Source organism: Numenius arquata, chromosome 4, assembly GCF_964106895.1.
Source record: "Numenius arquata chromosome 4, bNumArq3.hap1.1, whole genome shotgun sequence".
NCBI classification, from domain to species: domain Eukaryota; kingdom Metazoa; phylum Chordata; class Aves; order Charadriiformes; family Scolopacidae; genus Numenius; species Numenius arquata.
This window is the reverse complement of record NC_133579.1, coordinates 70,820,073-70,840,700: the sequence shown is the minus strand read 5'-3', so window position 1 is coordinate 70,840,700 and position 20,628 is coordinate 70,820,073. Positions and strand designations below refer to the sequence as shown.

At 38.7% G+C, this 20,628-nt stretch overlaps 1 protein-coding gene across 2 annotated transcripts in view; it reads left to right on the top strand.

Annotated features, from left to right (window-relative positions):
• Positions 1 to 20,628, top strand: part of VPS41 (VPS41 subunit of HOPS complex) — a 113,868-nt gene that overhangs the window by 20,288 nt on the left and 72,952 nt on the right. For both annotated transcript variants that reach the window (XM_074146171.1, XM_074146169.1), the window contains 2 exons: positions 191 to 268; positions 18,582 to 18,656. In XM_074146171.1, coding sequence (XP_074002272.1) covers positions 191 to 268; positions 18,582 to 18,656 — 153 coding nt within the window. The remainder of the gene's footprint in view (positions 1 to 190; positions 269 to 18,581; positions 18,657 to 20,628) is intronic.

The following is a 20,628-nucleotide window of genomic DNA, read 5'->3' as shown; positions in this document are numbered from 1 at the left end:
TAATACGAGCTTGAAGCCCTGTTTTATTCTTTAGGTGCAGTTAAAATAAGCTTTGTCTATAGAAGGTGGTTTCTTTTTCCCCGGTGCCGCTAATAGTTAATCTGCTAAACATCCCAGAGTTCATTTAGCGTTGCTGTAGTTTTGGTTGTGGTGTCTTTATGTTTATGTAATCAGTCTCTTTCTTTTACAGTTTTTGGCACTGGGAACACATTATGGCAAAGTTTATTTACTTGATGTCCAAGGGAACATCACACAGAAGTTTGATGTTGTAAGTACAGCGTTATTCAGAACACATCTACTGGGATGTAAAAATACTGTGATGTACTAAATAATAAATACGTTGTTTGTGGGTTTTTCAAATAAATGTGAAAATCATTGAATTTTGCTACAACTGAAATTTTACTAGTACATTTCATGAACTTCCTCCCCATAACATGAGAGCGAGCATATGGTCCTTGCAAAAAGAAGTTACCCTGGATGGTTTTGTGATGAGCACATCTCAGTTTCCATACAATAAACTTTCCTCGTGAAGACAAAAGAGGAAATACATATTTATGCTTGTAAATGGCTATTATTAATTATGTAACCCAGGGGCTCATGACTTCCATAAGACATGAGCCTGCTCATTAGATGACTATTGTCAGTGGTTAGTGTGTGCACTATCATCTTATCTAGTTGCCACAAGTAATTGAAAATTGATTGATTGCCTTGCTGGTTCAGTTTATCTGCTGCAAATATATAACGCTAATATTTTATGTGAATGTTTTGAAGCTTGGACTCTTAAGGGATTGTATTGATTGAAAGAGAAGGAGGAGACTTTTTCCTTATTGTCATTCCTGATATTAGAGGATGAATTGAATGCTAAATTTAAAGCTGTGTTCTAGAGTATGAATTGTTCCTTTTAATTGTGGGTATTTGTTGATTTTTTTGTTTGTTTGTTTTTTAATATCTCATTTTCAAACTCCCTGTTTTGTACGGGAGGTGGGAAGGAGAGAATTGGTAATATATATATCTTTTTTTTTCCCCTGGCTTTGTCACAAAATCTAGTAGCCAGGCATTGGTTTTTCATAGCAGCGTCAGCACTTGTCAGAGTATCCATCACGATGTGTTGGCGTGTTTGCAAAGAGAAGGTATGTTCTAAAGCTGACACAGCTAGCTGCATGGAAGGGGTGAAAGGTTTCGTTTATATTTTTGAAAAATGTAATTATGCAGTTGTGCAAGGGGCGAGGGCATGGGGAGGGGAGGAAGTCCCAGCCAAAACCTAGACTGCTAGACACAATCTTTGGAGGAAATTTTATATATAGCATTGGTCAGATGGACTATAACCTTACTGGGTATTAATGAAAGTCAAGCTAATTATGTTCTTCTGTTTCTTTGACTTTGTATGTTCATCAGCTCCACAGAGGAGATGCTGACAGCATTTGAGAAAAGTTTTTTGTGTCTCCCTTAGTTTTGATTACTTTACATGTATGCTACTTACTAAAGATAAAGTTTCTTTCTCTCTTAAGTAATCTGTTTGGTGCAGACTGGATTAAAGTGTACCCGAATTCTTCTCTTCCATCTCTGCAGTAAAAGACTGACTCAAAGACTCACTCAAATGAAGTGGAGATTTTCTGTTGAGTCAGGCATTAAATGTCTTAGACTTGTATTCGTTCCATTCTTTGTCAGGTACTTGGGAGAGTTCATTTGTAAAACTGCCATTAGTTTTCCAAAGCGCATCACCAACACCCTGTTCTCCCACGTTGGTTCTGAAAGGTGAAATCCTCCTCCTTCTCTAAAGACTTAAGGCCCTGTCTAGGGGGAGAGCAAGGAACAAGGGGACCTGTTTTCTACTAAAGACTATAAAACAAGATCCCTGCATCTCTTTATACCCACCCACCCAAATCTGCTACTTTTCTTTGTTTTTCTTTATGAAAAAGTCCTACCGGTGCCTGTTGGTACAGTGGTTTCTTACGATAAAGTTAAGGTTGGACTATATAAACCACTTTCTGCTCTACAGTGTGTACGTGGTTATCCCTTTTCCAAACTTGACCTGCGTATGGATGAAGATTTTTGTGCCTTGTCCTCTTATAGAGGTGGCAATGGTTTCTTTTTAAACTATTGTTTGAGTGCAAACTGCTTTTTGAGATGGAGAATAGCAAAAAGAAATGTTGCTTGCATTCTGTTCTTAATGTTTCTGTCTCTTTTTGTAACGTATGTGTCTCCAGTGCAACAGATAATTTGTATCACAGATCAGGTGGAAAGGGTGCTTCTTTTTTTCTCATAGTTTGAAGAAAAATTATTTTGATCTAGGACCACTTGTCTTTAAAGAAAAGTTTTCCAAGGAACTACTTAGTGTTGTAGAACTGAATGGGGCCACCTGTGTGAGAAACAAAGCGGCTCTGTGATATCCTTGGCTGCTTAAACAGAGAAGTTTTCTGAATGAACATTGTTGGCTGTTGAACCCATAGACAGTTTATTCTGCACTGGCTGCTGTGTGTCAGAATGTTTTCCTTCTAACCTGAGCTTTTCAAGATTTTGGACTGCAGACTAGAGGCATCACTATTGAAACCTTTGGTAGAGTCTTCCTTCTGTTCTCTCCTACCAGTGCCTTTTCACTGTCTCTCCTCCTGGGGGATTTGCATTAGAGCATTGCCATGTTGTAAATCCCAAATAAAACCTAACCCTTTCATGAGAAGCAAGTGAGTCACTCCTGAAGTCCTGTAGATGCAAAGCATTCCTTGTAAACGCGCTGAGGCAAAGAGTGTTTTCTGTAGTGGTATTTTCTCTGGTTCTTTGTTGGGTCCAAAATGAACAAATTCCTTCCGAGCAGCATTTCCACTGGTGGAATGGCAAGTATGGTTTTACCTTGAAGTTGTAAATAGGAGAAGTATCTGTTGTTATTAATTTTTGGAAATTAGTAGTGGATAAAAATTGTTTGGAGTAAATAAAATAGTCTCTCATTAAAGAGCAAGCAATATTACCACTGAAATCTCGTAATTGTTTGCAGTAAACAGTGAACTCAGGGAGTGACTTTTACATATTTTTCTTTTTGAAAGAGTCTTCAGCAGATGTTTTCTGTCTTATAAGATGGCAGAAGTGAATAGTAAGGATAAGAACGTGAAACCCATTGTTTGGAAGAAATCAGTTATGTAATTCAAGGAATTGTTTTGCATTTGGGGCTTTATCTGTATTTTTCAGGGGTTTGGAGTTTTTTTAAAGCCAACTTGGGGAATTAAAAAAAAAAAATTACTTTTCTATACGTTTAAGTCTGTTAAATGTGTAAATATAACAAACAAACCATACACAGGAACGTTTAAAAGTCACTAGATCCAAAATAGTATTTGTATGTGAAATTAAAGCACATTCCATTCTGGTTTTATTTTAACCTTTTTTTAAAGCTTATTTTAAGTTCAAGTTTTTTAGAACTTGCTTAGCAAGTTCATATTAAGTATATGTAGAAAATACCATCACTTCTACTGTAGTCCTCCTGATTACCATTTTTCTTTCCTAATCTTAGGTAACCATGTTCAATAATATACATGGGCTTGAAAATTGGAAGAAATACGAATTTTGTTCTTATAATATCATTTATTTTTCATATTGGCTCACATCTGGATTTGAGCCAAATTGTAAAACAGAAATAGGGACTGATCTCTGAGGATTTGCAGCGTAATTACTTTATCATGTCCCTCCTGTGAACGCTGAGGGAGAAAACTCATAGGTATGTTGCATAATCTCCAAAATGGCCAATTTCAGAGTGATGGCCCTCCTGCTGAAGGCTGAATACATTTAGCATTTTAAATTGCTAAAAACAGCTCAAAGAAATGCTAAAATGTAAAGCCTGGCATCCCTAGAAGTTCTTCTATTGTAATATGCTTTTTTTTCTTTGTTTGTTGTGTTAAAAAAAAAAAAAATTTTAGGACTTCACTCTGTAATGTCCATAGCAGCAAAACAATGTGGGTATCCTGAATTGCAAATACTGGTCCCAGTGCTGCAAAGCCTTAATCGTGTGCTCTACTTTGACCCATATATATTCACGGAGGCTTCTGTGAAACTAACACAGACAACCAAAAAGTTTTTTCGGGACAGAGTCTTGCTCTCATCCTGCTCTTAAAATACCTGATGCTGGATCCTGTGTCAGGCAGACTCTGAAGACCAGACGACTGGTCTTTTCAGATTTGCAACTCATGTTATCACCAGCAGTGGAAATGTGTGCTTTGAAACTGGTGTGGGAGACTTTTTGGTTTGGGGAGAATTGAGAGACAGGAATTTGGGGGCTTTGCCCTTGGGTGGTGCTGGTATCTCAGCAGCCACGCTTCTGCTCTCACAAGATCTCCCTTTCCTCCTCGCCTAGCATGATTTTAGCTCTTACCCAGTGTGGCTGTCTTTGACAATGTCAGCCGCCTAAGATTAACTGATATGCATCCTCAAATAACGTATGTTTGACAAACTGGTGTTCTCTTGTATTAGGGTTCAGTGCATTGAGTGAGATGAAATGTGTCAAACGCACTGAAAATTATTACTAAAAGGCAACAAGAAGGGGGAAAAAAAAGCCTGCTAATGCCGCTGACAAAGGATGATGCAGGACTGATTCACAGCATGTTAATTCCAAATGCCTCTCCATCTTTCTTTTCTTCTTAGACTGTCTACAATTTATTAATATAATTATTGCCTCAACTGACATCTTGTGGATTAAGGACTTGTAGATATGAAGAAAGCTGTACAAACATGTTTAGTTAAGTAACAAATCAAAAACCTTTCGAAGGACAAGAAAAGCTGCCCCCATTCTGGTCTTCTAATAAACATCAAGCTTAGAGCAAAAATGGTAAGAAGTCTTGGCTGGTCCTAGTGATATTCTGTGAGAAGGGGAAACATCACCTGTTTTACAAGTACGGGGCATTTAAATGTTTAATGCATTGGAGGTGCTGCAGACGTGATGCATGAGCCTAGAAAACAATGTAAATAGTGTTTTAAAGCTTCTGTTAGTGCAAAAAAATTTAAGTTAGCGTGCAACGTTTGTGAGCTATTCAGGACTTCTGGAATTTCAGAAAGAATGAAACTTTAAGCAGAGGCCCCTTCTCGCAGCATTTCTTTTTACCATGTATTTCTTTCCTGGCCTCACCATTTTTTTTCTAATTGTCTCACACTGTGTAGCACTAAACATTTCTTTATGTTTTTTTAATTGGAGTGGCAGAAATCTAAAATCACTAGGTCATCTCTGCTACCTTGAAAAATTGAAGGGGAGTTCCTTCTGTGGTGATATTAAAGTTACAGCCCTCGCCAGCCTCTGGAGCAAGTGTGTTGCTTGCTTGAAGATCAATCAGTGGCCTGTTGGTTTTGCTGATACCTCAGCAGGTTGCAAACAAAAATATCAGAGGTTTCTCTAAACTTGACCTGCTTTCGGAAGAGTTTAATTGCTAACAAGAAAAGCCTATTTGTAATGAAGAAACGGCTGTTGTTAGCACTAAATACTGTTGCTGGAAATGATGTGGAGCCCACTAACTGCTGTGAGAGATAATGCAGCATCTTTCGATGGGGAAGGTAACTTTTAGCATTTGATTGTATAATGAAGAAGTTACTTTGAATGGAACTTCACATGAGAGTTTAAGACTAAGATGATATAAACGTCACTTATTTTGACAGGCTACTTAAAATTCCCTGTTTATTACTTTAACTACATCATTTTAGTTGTCACTGTCAGACTATGAAAGAAGACTTAGTCGGGAAATGAAATGAAGCAACAGAATTTAGAGTAAAGATCTGGGTAGCTGTGTGGTAGTGTTTGCAGGGTGTCACTACGCCTGTTAAATTTGAAGCTGAAATTCTGTGTTTTGTACAAAACCAAGTGGGCTGCTATAAATGTAGGCTTCAAACACCAAAGTAAAAATACAGGTTTTAATAGGAGTGAGTGTCTATGCAGGGAACAGGTTTCCTTCCCCTTCATGGGACCTCCCACCCAAATGGTTGATGTAGTCTTACATCTTAAATGCTTTAAGTTAACCCCTAGCTCTACCCAGTAGAAAAACTGGAGAAAAGTGACATCCTTTGGGATTTTGCTCTTAAGACTTGGATGTCTGTGCCCGATTTAATAACCCTTCTTCAGCTTCACTCTACCTGTTTTTTCATTTTAACTGCAGATGATTTGGAAATACAGAGGTTTTTACAGTAGTTGTGGGAGTAACTCAGATGGCCTTTGGAGTCTGGCTTTTTGGATGTTATAAAGACTTGGAAAAGTATGTCTTATGATGTTTTTTTCTGGTACTGTGCTTATTAGGTTTTTTGTGACCTAGAGTGTTCCCAATGGGAACTGTGGAGCTATTGAAGATTAGGACCCTTCCTTGGCAGGAATCATGGTGTACCTGGATCTCGCTGTCACTGGATGAGAAGTGAGGTAGCTTCCCTAGATGGGCAAAAATTGTTGCATCAGGGCCATTATTCCATAGGTCTAGAAAAGTTTCTTGTCAGACATGCCTGAAACCAAAAAAACATCTCATAGATGTTCTGCACATCATCTTTGTATCTACTCTATCTAACTTTCCTTTGAAGAGAGTGTTACTTTACATTTTTACTTAAACAAAGAGATCAGATGGATGTGGAACGCATTAGTTATTACTAGAAATGTTGCTTGGGCTATGGATGAAATAATGGGAGGTTTTAACAATTGTAGTATCATGTATGAGTAATTTTTATAAGCTCAAAATAGAGGAAAGCATGACCATTTCATATAATTATTCTTTCAAGCTTGTAACTTGCAATAACTCTGTAGCTTAATGCAGAATAACATGAAAAGTGTAGTTGGAAGCATGGCTTCAGTGTGGCTACGCAAGGTCTTGTGTGGTCCCGCCATTTATTTCTTCTTGTTAGCTCATACAAGTCAAACGTGTGCTTTTGCAGTCACAAAGAGTAACGTGTATGATGGAGATTAAATACATTTCAATTGAAGTGTAAAGCCTATGTACTTTATAAGCTGTTTCAGGGACTGCAATTGTTTCTTCCTTCTCTTTTCAACTTTTCACAAGAAGCTGTGTTGCCCACGTACCTTCTTTTGAGAAGTATGTCAGCCCATCCACAGGCTGAATGATCTCTCTACAACTTCATGATTCCCCACATGCATATTATTTTTCCTCTTTTTTTTTGCGTAGAGGCATAGGAAGACGTCTCCTTTTTGTTCTCCAGTATCAATCACTTCTCTACAGAGCGAGTAGCCTGTCATCTGTCAGTTGCATTTCATGACCAGCTCTAAAGGTATTATGTTTAAGATACCTTAGTAGCCCTCTTTAATGTCACTTATTTCAGTAAGAGTTTGTTAATGTTACCTCTTAATGAGGTAAAGGGCTGTGACTGAATACTGTGTTGTCAGAATCATCTAGACATAGCTAATAGTTCAGTTTCTCATGACTTGGTAGGATCCTATCGTAATGTGTGTGTTTTCTCCAAAAAAATTGAAATCTGGAAAATTCTGGGGGGAAAAATATTTCATTATGGAAGAATGCTAAACAGGAAGAACATTACTACTATATTATTTAATACAGCATTGGTCAATGAAAGGGCAAAGTTTCCAATGTATTTTTTTATTTTTTCATCAGACCTTGTAGGAACTGAGTCTATTTTTGTGAAAGATCAAGTAGAGGACCTTACTGTAATTCCGCTAAGGGAATTTACATGTGGCATTTTCAAACAGTTTTGAATAAAATTATTTGTGACGTTATGCAGAAACATCAAAATCATGAGAACGATTTTTTTTTTTTTTTTTCCTTCTAACTCTTCCACTATCCAGGTTTGGTTGCATTTGCTATTTGAATGCATACTGCATCTTATGTTCATTTAGAAAAAGTAATTTGTGTTTGCAACTATTCCTGACCTTTTATCTAAAAAAATTGCCCTATGCCCCATAATTTGACAACAGTATTAGGCAATGAAGTTTATTTGCTTTTAAGAAAAATACAGAAACATAATTTCTAATTTCAAAGACATTAAAGAACCCTGCACAGTAATATTTTTTTAATCTCTGATTTAAGCAAAAGATTACTTTATTACTTAAATAAGACACACTTTTCTGTGCCTTCCAGAAGCTTAGCCCCTGACAGTAAAGACTGGATGCTGCTGGCTTATTCTGTCTTTCACTACCTTTTGGTAGTGAAAGACCCACAGGTTCTCACTGTCAGGGATGTCCCTGCCCTGCTGGGAGCGTTCTGGTTTGACCAGGTGATACTGACTGTCATGACACAGTGATTCACCGCTTCCTTTTTCCAGCTGTCTCAGAAGCATATTGTGCCACATCCGTCTCATACCCTCCCTAAATGCTCTTTGCTGATGCACAGGTGGACCACTGGGCAAGCTTGCTCTGGAGTTTTTATTAGCAGCAATGAAACATCTAGTTTCAGGTAGCGCTGATGAAGTCTTTTCATAAAAGACTGATAACACAGATACGCGTTTTCTAAACCCTAACAACCTTTAAAAGCGTAGGGAGGATTTGGAAAGGTTTGGTTCCTGAGAAGCTGGTATACTGCTGATTCCTAGAGCTGTTTTCCTTTCAAATGGCATATTATACCTGGATGGCATTTTCCTCTATAGAGAAGGCAGGTACTTGCGTGCACATATACAAAATAATAGCAGTTTGCTTGTCAGAATTATTCAGAGTTCTGGCATTAATAAAATATTATTTGCATTAGAAAATGTTTTCCTAGTTAGAAAGTCCAAAGCAACTGAGTTCTGGAGGACAATGGTTTTTATACAAGTTGACATTAATGATAGAGCTACAGCCCTTTGTTTCCATTAACAATAAAAATGCAGCACTATTAAAAACACAGAATGACATAACAGGGGCATAATATGATGAACAAAACATGAAGACAAAACTAAGACTTTTTTTTCCCCCATAGGGAGTAAGATACTATTGATAATGAACTTTGTAAATCTAATAAGGGTTCCTTTCTGAAGGATGAGACTTATTTGTTTTAAAAGACATGACAGTGTGTATAGCAGTTGTTTATTGCACTCCTGATGGAATGCTAAACGTGGCCAGTCCAGATTTGACCAGTCTTGGGGTGTTAATATTGTCAGAGTAGCTGCTGACAGAAGTAGCTACTTTCAGGCTGACTGTCTCCACTGCGATGCTGCTGAGGAAGCTATTTCCACTCAGTGTCCTGTGATGCAGAGAAATAAAATTGTAAGAAATTTCAGAAATCAGTATTTTGGTGTTGGAAGGTTCACCACTGTAAGCCTAAACTGGCTGCTAATGGAAGTCTGTTGTTGCTGCAGTCTTGGCAGTTTTGAAGACAGGAGCTGAGAAACGTGAGCAGTGTAGAGATGGAAGAACGAATGAATCTGTCTGTTTGTTTTTTTGATCTACTTTAAATAAAGTTTATTTTGAGCAATGATGCCTACACTGGTATTGAAATAGAGCCTCTTTGTATGTACATGCATTGAGGAAGTTGCACAGGATCAGTTCATCTTCATATTTAGCTTTCCCTGTCTTACTGTCCCAGTGAGGATACAGCTTACAAGGTGCCGCTTACAGTAAGTTACAGTACACTTCGTGATCCATAGTTTCTACTTGTGTGAATATTCTCCTGCCTCATCCCCCATCTTTTTGATTTGCAGATGTGTTTAGGATCCTGTCAAGAATCAGACATCCAGCGTTGAGTACTTCTGATGGGTTTGTGAGACTTTTATAATTGCAAATAAAGGAAGTTCCAGAGTTGGTGTCCAAAGAGAATGCAATGCTTTCAGTAAGCAGGAAATCTATTTATCATTGCATATAGCTCTGACTTATACCAATCTATACCAGGGTTGATAACTGAATGTTTGTGAGGAAAATAGAAATTTAGCTCCAGCTGTTTGCCAAACTTCAGTGTTGATCACCCAGTGTAACATTTTCACTGAATTTTCACTGAATTTTTTTATAGAGTTGGAAGGGACCATATAGATCATCTAGGCCAACTCCCCTGCTGAAGCAGGATTGCTTAGAGAATGCCAGGAATTCCTGGAATGCCAGGAATATGACTAGTTACAGCCAGCCAGGAAAGGGAATTCCTTCCCATATAATGTTTCTGCTTCTGTCTGGTTCCATCAGTGAGAGATCTTTTCACTGATTTCAGTACCCATCAAGTTGGGATCATTGTAGTGAATCATTGACAGGCTAAAATAACTGAAAAAAGTGCTTAGTGCAGTTTTTCATTGCAGGATCTGATAGAAGGAAGAAAACGATGTAGTTGTGGAGAAAAATAATGGCTACATAATGGAATGTATGGAGAAGCAGAAATGCTAGGCTCCATGTTGGTTATGTCCTCTGTCCTGTGTTAGGCCAAGGATGGGGATGAGCTTCATGGCTGTTGTGAAAACCTTCCTGGAAATGATGTTGGCACAACAATGCATGACCCCTGAGAAGAATAGTCAAGAGCTTTTTTGCTTCTTTAAAAGTTGTTTGGTCAAAGCACCAGTAAAATAATCTCTAAAAAGAAAACCTGTCCTGACAAGAACTTGCACTGTATGACCTGGTTGGCCTCTCTCATCAGTCACGTCTCTTAAATGTGGCTTATCAAGAAATAGAGAAAAATCTCGTACTTTCTACTTCAGGGGGTAGAATTCTACAAAATCCTATTAAATACATTAATGACACTGGTGGTGGTATTCTGTTAGAAACAAGCTGTGAAAGCACTCCACTAAGTCTTGTCCTCAGAGGTTTAGATACTTTTTTTTTTTTTTTTGGGTTGTTCCTCAAAGCCCGATTTATAATTCAGTAGCCTGTGTGGAAAGTTAATGCTCAATGATAAATTCTCCAAGTTCATTGTGCTTGGGGAGCTGTTCTGAAAAGAAAGCAGTTAAAGAAATCAGTGAGGTGAACCTCCAGATTGCTGGGGTTAGTCTTCTCCCATGCTGTGATGGGTTGTCCGAGGAAGGTGCATGTAGCCATTGCCTGCAGCCTCTCCTCAGCCCCCCACCTGTACTTCAGCCCTCCCCATGGGTGTGCGTTGGGGTATATTGCTTCATATTCTCAGATGGCTTTAATACACAGATAGCAACAGAGAAGTAAAGGCAGGCTTAGGACACGCCGTCATGGAAGCCCTAGAGTTATACAGTGGATGGCAAAGGGGACCTGGGGAGAAGAGGAAAGAGGAGTAATTTGTTTACTTTGGCACAGAGCTCCCAGGAGGATATCTCCTTACACACCAGTGTTTTAATAGAAAGGAGATTCTACTTTGGATCTTTCAGGAATTAGCTAACAGTTAAACTCTGCTAGGAAGCAGTGTAGGCTTTCAATATAAATTTGTTTTCAGTAATAGTTCCATCATTCTTAGACAAGCCTTCTGATTATCTAGCAACTACTGCAGATTTAGGGAGATCCCTTGTTAATTTTTTTTCCCTTGGCTGTTTTTTTTTCTTTATTCTTAGTCCCTGTAGTTGACAAACAAGATTAAGGGATTCACTGATGTGGAAAATATTGAAATCACTGTAGGCTTTTTGGTCTTTCTCACTTTCTCAGGCTACATATGAGAAATTCCTTGTCCTCATATTGCCTTAGTTTTAGACAAGCTTTTGAGATCTTTATTTTTTGTAGGCAAGGTCTGCCTTCCTGCAGACAAAATAAAAGTTAATGTTGTTATTGTTTTGTGTCCCAGACCTTGTCACTCTCCCCAGCTTTCCTCCCTCCCTTTTCTTCTAACCAATATAATCTCCCATTTTTCATTTGGAGAATGACAGGTTCAAGAGTGCTATAGGAAAAGCACTGGAGCAGGAATCCTCACTCACTTATCAGAATTTGGCTGCTGGTATTGTTGTATCCACACAAAACCTCTTTGGGGTGGATATTAGTACGTGTTCATCAAATGAAAGTTTTAAGTGTTGTAAATTCAGAGTATGCTACTTCTATTGCAGGCAGTGGTAAACAGCTTATTCTGTAAATTTCAAAGCTGCTTTTTCACTTTAAACCGTTGTTTAACTTCCTTATGTTTCTCAGTTCCCAGTTGCATATAAACACATAGGTATGTGTGTGCTTTTACCTTCTTATAGTTAAACCGTGATACAGCATCAGGATTTGCTTTTCAGAGTTGCTTTTTCCCCTCTATTATATCAGTAAAACTCTACAAATATGCAAAATGTGCCTAAGTCAGTGCAGCACTGCAGCTTCAGGGACAGGAAAAGTGTGTGAGTTAAATTTCTTCTTTTCAAAGGTAGTTCCTCAGTACAAGAGATCTCTGGGCATCAGTGTTCTGAAGTCAAAACACATGGGACAAACAATGTGTAATACACTTGTGCTTAGCTGTTGCACACCTCTCCCTGTTTCCCTTTTCCCTCTCCCGTTTTCCCTTTCCCCGTTGAAGACTCTCTCACTATCTGGCTTACTTGCTGTCACCTATCACTTCCCAAAATGAAAAGGCCATGAAAAGTAGAACTCCCTTTTTTGACAAGTTTGGTAAATTAGGCTTTCTTCTAGGTGGGCTGAGGGTATCATTTTGGATTGGAGAGGCACCGTTGGAGAAAGGGAGTATTCAGTACTTGCCTAGTTTGATGGGGTTTTTTTCCCCCCAGTAGAATCATAGAACGGTTAGAGTTGAAAGGGACCCCAAAGATCACTGAGTTCCAACCCCCCTGCCATGGGCAGGGACACCTCCCACCAGACCAGGTTGCTCAAAGCCCCATCCAGCCTGGTCTTGAACACCTCCAGGGATGGGGCAGCCACAGCTTCCCTGGTACAACCTGTTCCAGTGTCTCACCCCCCTCACAGGAAAGAATTTCTTTCTAGTATCTAATCTAAATCTCCTCTCTTTCAGTTTAAAACCATTACACCTCATCTATCACTGCACTCCCTGACAAAGAGTCCCTCCCCATCACTCCTGTAGCCCCCTTCAGGTACTGGAGTCTTAAAAGTGTTGTTTCTCATAATTCATTGGTGCCGATGCATATAGAATGTCTAATTTATGGATGTAAAAGTTGAAGAGTTGGGGCTCTATTCAAAGTAAATTCCTCATCCTACCTAAAGCAAAGCTTGTATTTTGAGAGGATCTTGGCTTAGTTATGACAATAACTGACGTGCTTTGTGTTTACAAATCAGTATTTTGCACTTGGATACCTCGGCCATGGTGGAAATAATACAAACATAAAAATGGTACTCCTTATTCCAAGTGAGCTAACATTTTAAGCAGTGGGTTGGTTGGTCGTATTGCTGTACATTGGAATTTTACATGCTAATTTTACAGACCTATGGGTGTCTTTCTTCCTTGAATACATATATGTGTGCGTGTAGTTAGGTAAATAAAAATGTGTGGCTTAATTTAGGTGAAGTTTTTGAAAATTGTTTTTAAAGAATGGATGACAACGCTGCTTAAGGGGGTTGTATTAGCGACGGGAACCTCTTGAAGTAAAATGAGCTTTGGTGTTAAGTATGATCGAACACTGCTTTGCTTTTCACACTTCTAATGTGTGTGTTGCTTGCCTGCTAACTGTGGCTAAAAGGCATGAAGTCACAGGCAACTATTAAAACGCTTAGATTCCTAGCCTGTAAATACTGCATTTCTCACAGAATTGGAGTGAAATCCAGTCTTATGTCTCTTGTTCATCCACTTCATATCCATTGGGATGCAGCATTTGTGAAAGAATCAATTATCCATTTGTTAGTCAGAGGAGCTTTACAAATTATACATTAGCAGATTGATTTCTCGGGTTCACCACCGGGGGACTGATAGTATAAGGTGGGTTGATGATGAGTGTCAGGGGAGAAGGAGTTGTCACAAAGAACACAATTAAAAGAAGCTTTCTGAGTGGCCGTGAATTTACTCCTAATTGAAGAGCTGACATAATCCATACTAAGTGCGTTTATTTCAAGCATTTTACATTAGGTAATTGATTATCACATGAGGTACATTTGTTGGTAGATACTTGATTTTCCTTTCCTTTCCTTTAAATCTAGGATTTTGCAAAAGCCTGCATTTAGATCTTTATGTGCAAGGTGCCTGCTAGCTTTTTCTCCCTCTCCCTAAACTTTTCTTTCTTCTATTAAGGTAACATTTTTTTTGTTCTGTAGTGTCAGCTTGACATTATTGATTTTGAACAGTCAAACTTACTTACGTTGTCCAGAATTCCAAACATGTCTCCATCAGAAAGAAAACTGCAGCTAATGGAAATTCAGCTGAAGGCGTTTCTTCCTTCTTTGCCAGAACTTCCACAGTGTATGAAATTGTGAGGTTGTTCCCAGGTTAATCATTTCAGTGTATTTCCTTATTGCCAGATTTGAATTATGTTGCTTTAGAAATACTATATGTGTTTCTGTTACTTACAGAATACTGGAAGTATCATTGTGACCACAAAGAAGTTGTGTATTTTCAGTTGTTTGGCCTAAAGCTAGGGGTCCTAATTAGGTTAAGAAATGATTACCCAATGTAGTGCTAATTAAATAATCATTAGTAATTTCCTCAACATTTTATTTGCAGCTCCCTGTGGTTTTATGGCATGGGGTTTATGATCAGATCATCACTTAATTGCGTAATACTTACATGGATTATATGTTCCTAATTTTTAGATTGACTTTCACCTCAGATTGCTGCTGTAATTCTTAATTTTTTTATTTCTATTTTTTTAAATATGATGCCTGTGAGTTTGGGCAGTTTCTTTCCTCACTCATTTAAAATACCTTTAAAACAGTCAGCTGACCAAACGCTGAAGCGTATCGTGGTTCCGACTGTATGCAACAATCAGTCCTCCGGATTGGGATGAGTTAGTGACTACCTGTGTCCTCTTTAACCTTGAGTGATTTTTTTATCCTTTGTTGGCCTGTAAAGGCGAGTGTTGCAGGAAGGGCATTTATTCTCTGTACTGTAAAAACCAAAGCCTATTTTCTTTTGCCAGGCAAATTAAACTCTTCAGTGGGTTAGCTGGACTAAGGTTTAAACAAGCCACAAGGGAAAGACAGTTGTAACTCCGTGGCTGAGTTCATAATGTTTAATAAAATAAAAAAAAAAAAAAGGCAGGGTGAGGTAGGGCAATCCACAAAATAATCTGTGCTTCTTTTTTTCTGAAATATCAAAGTTCTCCACAGGATGTTGGCAAGGTATAAATACAACTGAATTTGAAACAGTAAATAACTTTGCTGACTGGCACAGCAGTGTATTTATAAAAATAATTGATATGAAAAGGTGAATTGGAGCTGATTCTAGAAAAAGCACTTTAGATAACATATGCGAATTTTATCTGTGGTCTTTTATTTCTGATTTCCTGGATAGTTTTAGATACAAATCTTAAACAGCTTTCCAGTGGAATGTAGTTCTGGAAATAGCAGGCTTGACTGTTACTCACTTCTGAACAAGAAGATCCTGGCATTAGCTATTCTTGCTGGAACTTTATTTTGAAATGTGTTTAATATTCAGCCTTGACTGTTTTTAAGATCATGGTCTATCATCGCTTCCTGAGCTCCATAGAAAGTTCAGACTAGTAAAGTCAGTGAACAGGCTAATAGCCAGCAGTGCCAATTGAGTGCTGAAAAAAAAAATTGCTTTCTGTTTGTTTTGCCTTCTGTACATCATCTAGAATAGTGTCTCCTGTTGGAACTTCGCTGGAGGTTTGTGTAAGTGAGCAGGTCGGCTTTTAGTTGAATTTTTTTTGTCTTCCCTGATTGTCATCTGTGTATAGTGTAGGCAACAAGGAAAAAAAGAATCGGAGAAAGGAAAATTTAAAAGCAACTGATAAGAGGTGTGTTGGGCATGCAGAAGGCTTGTAACAAGTCACCAGTTATATACAGTGTTATCACAGAATCACAGAAATACTGTATCATCAACTTTCTACTCAACAAGCTGTTCTGAAGTATTCTGTATAGTTGTGAATATGGGAAAAATACAAATACTGTGGAATCCCCTTTTCACCCACTGACAACATTCTGCGTGTATATAAGGAGAGGTTTTGCCTTGCTGGGTGCTGTTTGATTACCTGAGTATGATCACACATTTAATCTCCAAAGTATGCCACGTGGCTTTCAAACCGCAGCATGACAGTTAAATTCCATCATCCTGCTCCTCGCCTTCAACTTTTATGTGAAGGTAACTTACATAGTCTACCTTGCCTACTTCCTGCACTTTATTTTTTGAGTATCAAACTTTATCGAAGGCTTTTGGCAGCAAAATGGGAACAGTGTGGACTGTAGGAATGAGCCGTTGACTCTTCTGGTGTGTGCTCTTTTATTTCTTTTTTGTCTTGGGCTTTGTTGCAGTAGAGTGTCTCCAAGAAGGCCCATCACAGAGGAGTGCTGCTAGATCTGCTGTTGCTGTCATGTCAGCCCTGACGGCAGATGTAGGTGCTGGAGAGACAAGAAGAACGTGGCCAATTGAACACTGTACCTTAGTGTATGACCCTGTGTCAAGGTGGGGCTATTCAAGATGGACTTTTTGCCTTTCCAGTTGCAGAGTAACAAAAGAAGAGAAGAACCTTTGTGAGAAAGTTGTGGCAATGGCAACCTAGATGCAGCCCAGAACAAAAAAATATGCTGCTTCCAAGATGAACTGAGTTGAAATTTGAGTGCTTGACTTTTCAGAGGGCCAGAATTGTCTCCACCATTCCCTTTACAATGAGAAACGTGCTGGCCTTTTTTATTTTAGTTTTCTTCTCCTAAACAGAGACAAAATCATCTCTTGCACCTTGATGAGCAAGCCAGAAGTTTAGAAAGGCATTTTCAAGGTAAGGCAGGAATAAAAGGGCGTGCTAGCAATTTTTATGAAGCTTCTAGAAAGAGATTGACAACTGACATGTCTTGCCTTACTCAGCATCCTCCGGTCCTGGAATTAGCCAACTGGGTGTGTAGCACCTGAGAATCAGAGCTTTCACGAGGATGTTGCCCATCAGCCTGCTGGTGCGGTCTTGAGCTGCGCTCCTCAGCTGATGCCACCCAAATGTGTTGGGAAGAACGCAACAGGGGAATGTGCACCAGCTGCCTGCACTGCCAGTGATGCACTCACTTGTGGTTTTGGAAGGCAGCAGGTCAGCCGAACTGCTCTGTGGCAAATGAAAATACTCTTGGAGCACATAAATCAAGGAAAATTAGTTTGACTTCTTCCTCGACAGTGCAGTTTTGGGCAAATGATGCACAGTGGAAAGACAACTTTGTGGTAGGCAGTGATTACGATATTTCCAGGTAGCATTCTGTGGTGACACAAAGTGAGGCCAAGAGTGGTGTCTCCTGCATGCAAGGAAGTGGGAAAACAAAAGAGCTGGCAGCATCATTTTCATAACTTATCAGACAACTAGTGCATTGCAGGGCTCAGTTCTTCAGCCCTGATTAGAAAGAAGCTTGTGGAAAATGCAATGTGATTTGGGCATATATTCTTTTCAAGGTGGAAGAGAGGAAAGCTTCATTTCCCTGAGCTGGAATTTTTTTGTGTGTGAAAGATTATGGAGAAAAGCTTTCCAAAGGCTGTGAGAAGACCTCAGTTTATCTCCTGTAGATAGTCCCTCTGACAGTGTGTTTTTATATAACTTTTTATGATGTACTTTTGATGTCATTCCAACTGCCATAGTGTATATAAGGACCTGTGATATTTTAGACACACTTGTGTAACATCTAATGTGACCCCATGACTCCAGTGTTCCAGTGACACTTTCTTTTCACACAAACATATGATGGATTTCTCTTTTATCATGCTTAAAACCACTGAAGTGATCTGTTTTGTGGTTCGTTCCGTTCAAAATTTTATGAGAGTAAGAAAAGTTGTTCTTAAATGTGTAAGAGAGACTTACTTGGGTGAAGATCCTTCAATGATGCTTGAAATGATGAGCTATTTGTTACAGAGGGTGAAATCAGGATCATGCTGCATAAGAAGGTTCTTGGTACTTGAATGTAATTGGATGGGGTTTTTGTATGCGAGAGGATATGCATTGCGTTACCCAAATGATGTTCTTCTAAGTTAGTCCTCAGTACTTAAGGTAAGGACAAGACATTTAAGTTAAAGTAAACAGTAACAGATGCTGTATAACCCTGTAGATTAGAAACGAAAGTCTATCTGGATAAGGAAAGGAAAATTTATTAAATCGGGGCAGTGTTCGGGCTTTTCTTGGTATTTGTTGAAGAATGAGTATAGCTGTGTTGCACTTAAGTATCTTCTAATACTCGCTTCTGAAAACGCCGTTACAGGCAAAAATGAAAGATAAGGGATTTGAAGGAAGAAATAATTATCAGTATAGCCATCAGACTTAACCAGAAGAATTGTTAGTTGTCTCGATGCCTGCGTGGTCAGCATGTTTTATGTTATGAGTTTGGACAGCAGGAGAGGTTCTTGACCAAGAGCTGTGGTGTGCAGGAGTAGGGCTGGGAGCCTGGCAGCTCCAGAGCCCTGAGGTACAGAACTGCAAAAAATGTCAAGTTTTTGGGTTAGGCAAAAGGCTGGAAAGAAGGCTGCTTTTTGCCATTGTCATAGAAATACCTATTCTGTGGTGTGGTTGGTTTTTTTGTTTGTTTGTTTTGTTTTTTGGTTTGGTTTTTTTTTTAATTAATGCGACTAAACATTCTACAACTGTTAACATCTAAATTTCAGGAAGCATGGGGAGCATTAAAGCATGTGATTGGTGAGGTAATCTCAAACTTTAAGTCTGTCTGTCTGTCTTTACTTTTCTTTCTCTAGAGCCCGGTGAAGATAAATCAGATCAGCCTGGATGAAAGTGGAGAACACATGGGTGTTTGCTCAGAAGATGGCAAGGTACAACAAACTCGTTTAGATATTTAATGAGGTAGCAGGTAGTCCTCAGTATGACACTGGAGATAATTGTGATACCTGTGGAGTTAATTCCTGCATTTAGCACCACCACTTTGACCATCCGTTTTGAGAACTGAGCTCAACTTTGAATACTCAAAATTAAAGTCAAATATATTTTGCACAAATGTGCCGTAGGAAAAGTAATTACAAGAATGTCAATAATGTAACTGGTATTAAGCTGATTAACAGCTGTGGCAGGAGGACATGTCACCTTAATCATTACTGCTGTGCCAGTTATACTTCAGTGACTACTCTGCTGTTCCTGCAAGACAGTAGTTTAATGCCTTTCTGCTATAAATCCACAAAATTGGATTTTGTGGGCATGATTTCTGTGGGCTGGTGGTTTTCATTTTCACACACGTTATGAATGTTTCTCTTGAATTATAGAATCTTTTGATAAGCAATCATAGTTTATCAGAAGAATAAAGTGTCTTACAACAGCCACATTAAATAAATGTAAAATCAATATATGTACAGTTTCCTAAAAAACTGGCACCTACTTCCTTGACTGAGGACATATATCATTTGTGCAGTGTATAACTAACAATTATCAGTGCTTCTCTGGAATGTTGAGCTGTGACATTTAGTGGTTTTGGTGATTGATTTTCCACTTATAAGAATGTCTTTTTTGTTTTTAAGTCGATGGCAGCCCTTTCTAATGTTGGTTTGCAATGATAAAATTCTAATGCACAGGGTGTGTTTAAGCTTCTTTTTTAATAAATGCTCATATACAAATGCAGTGCATTAAAAATCATTTAAATCATTTCTCAATATCCATCTGACTTACCGAGGAGAAGATTTCTTACAGAGTAGACTTAGGGGGGATGAGGAATGTTGCTGATCCTAATGGATGCGTCCCATTCAGTAGAAGTTCTATAAATTAAAAATAAAATTGGATTTTGCAGTAGGTAAAATGGGGGAACAACCCCTTTAGACTGTATGCACGTGGGTTATTTCCTTCCAAATAGGTGGGCTTTTTCCCTCAACAGGGAGGCAGCCAGTTTATGTATCCAAGCCTTTTGTTTCTCAGAGATATCTTGATGTCAGTATCTTGACATAGTAATTGGCATACTAGTGCCTATCAAAGTGGGTTGTAGAATTTTACAGCTTGTGAGAAACACAGCCCGAGTGTCCTAATTGTCTAAGCAAGATAAGGGACAGGTCAGGAATTGTGCAAGGTAATAAAAGTGGTGAGCTAGCATTGTTGGTTTGGGTGTTTTGAATGGTGGGGAGAGGCAAGCACTTGCTGTAAGGGCTCCTCAGATGTGACTGTGGATTACCGCCTCGAAATGTTTATGTTGCAGTAAGACTACAAGCCATGCGCATTTTTCATATAGTAAATTAATATTAAAAATACATATTTGATTTCAAAAATGTTCAAAAATCCATAATCCCTACTCTAGTGTGGCTATATTTGAAAAAACTACAATACTTTAAATGGTGAATCTTTGCTCATTTAGTGAAATAGCTATTGTGGATCCAGTAGGTGACATTACATGCTATCCCAGGCAGTCTAAACTATGGTCCCCAAGCCTGGGCTAATTCTGGTAATGTTTTTGACGCAGGGCTGGAGTACGACAAGCGCAATATTCATCATTCTTGCATTCATAGAGTCCAGGGACACTGATGCTTCACCATATTCTACACTGAAAAGCTCATCTGGAGATTTGAAATATCTGGGTGTTTTAGAAGTTAGGCTTCCCTCCCACTTGACCCAGGAAGGTGTGTCTCTATGAAAGAATCCATCCCTAAAATGAGTGAAAACACATGCTTGTATGTTGTGCTATTTTATAAGAAAATGGCAGAAATTCCTGGCCAGATAATGCAGCACTTCTATAGTTCTGGATCATAACAGAAGTGTAACTTTATATTCCTTATAGCTTTCCTTGCTACAGTGGGAGTGTTCATATTGTAA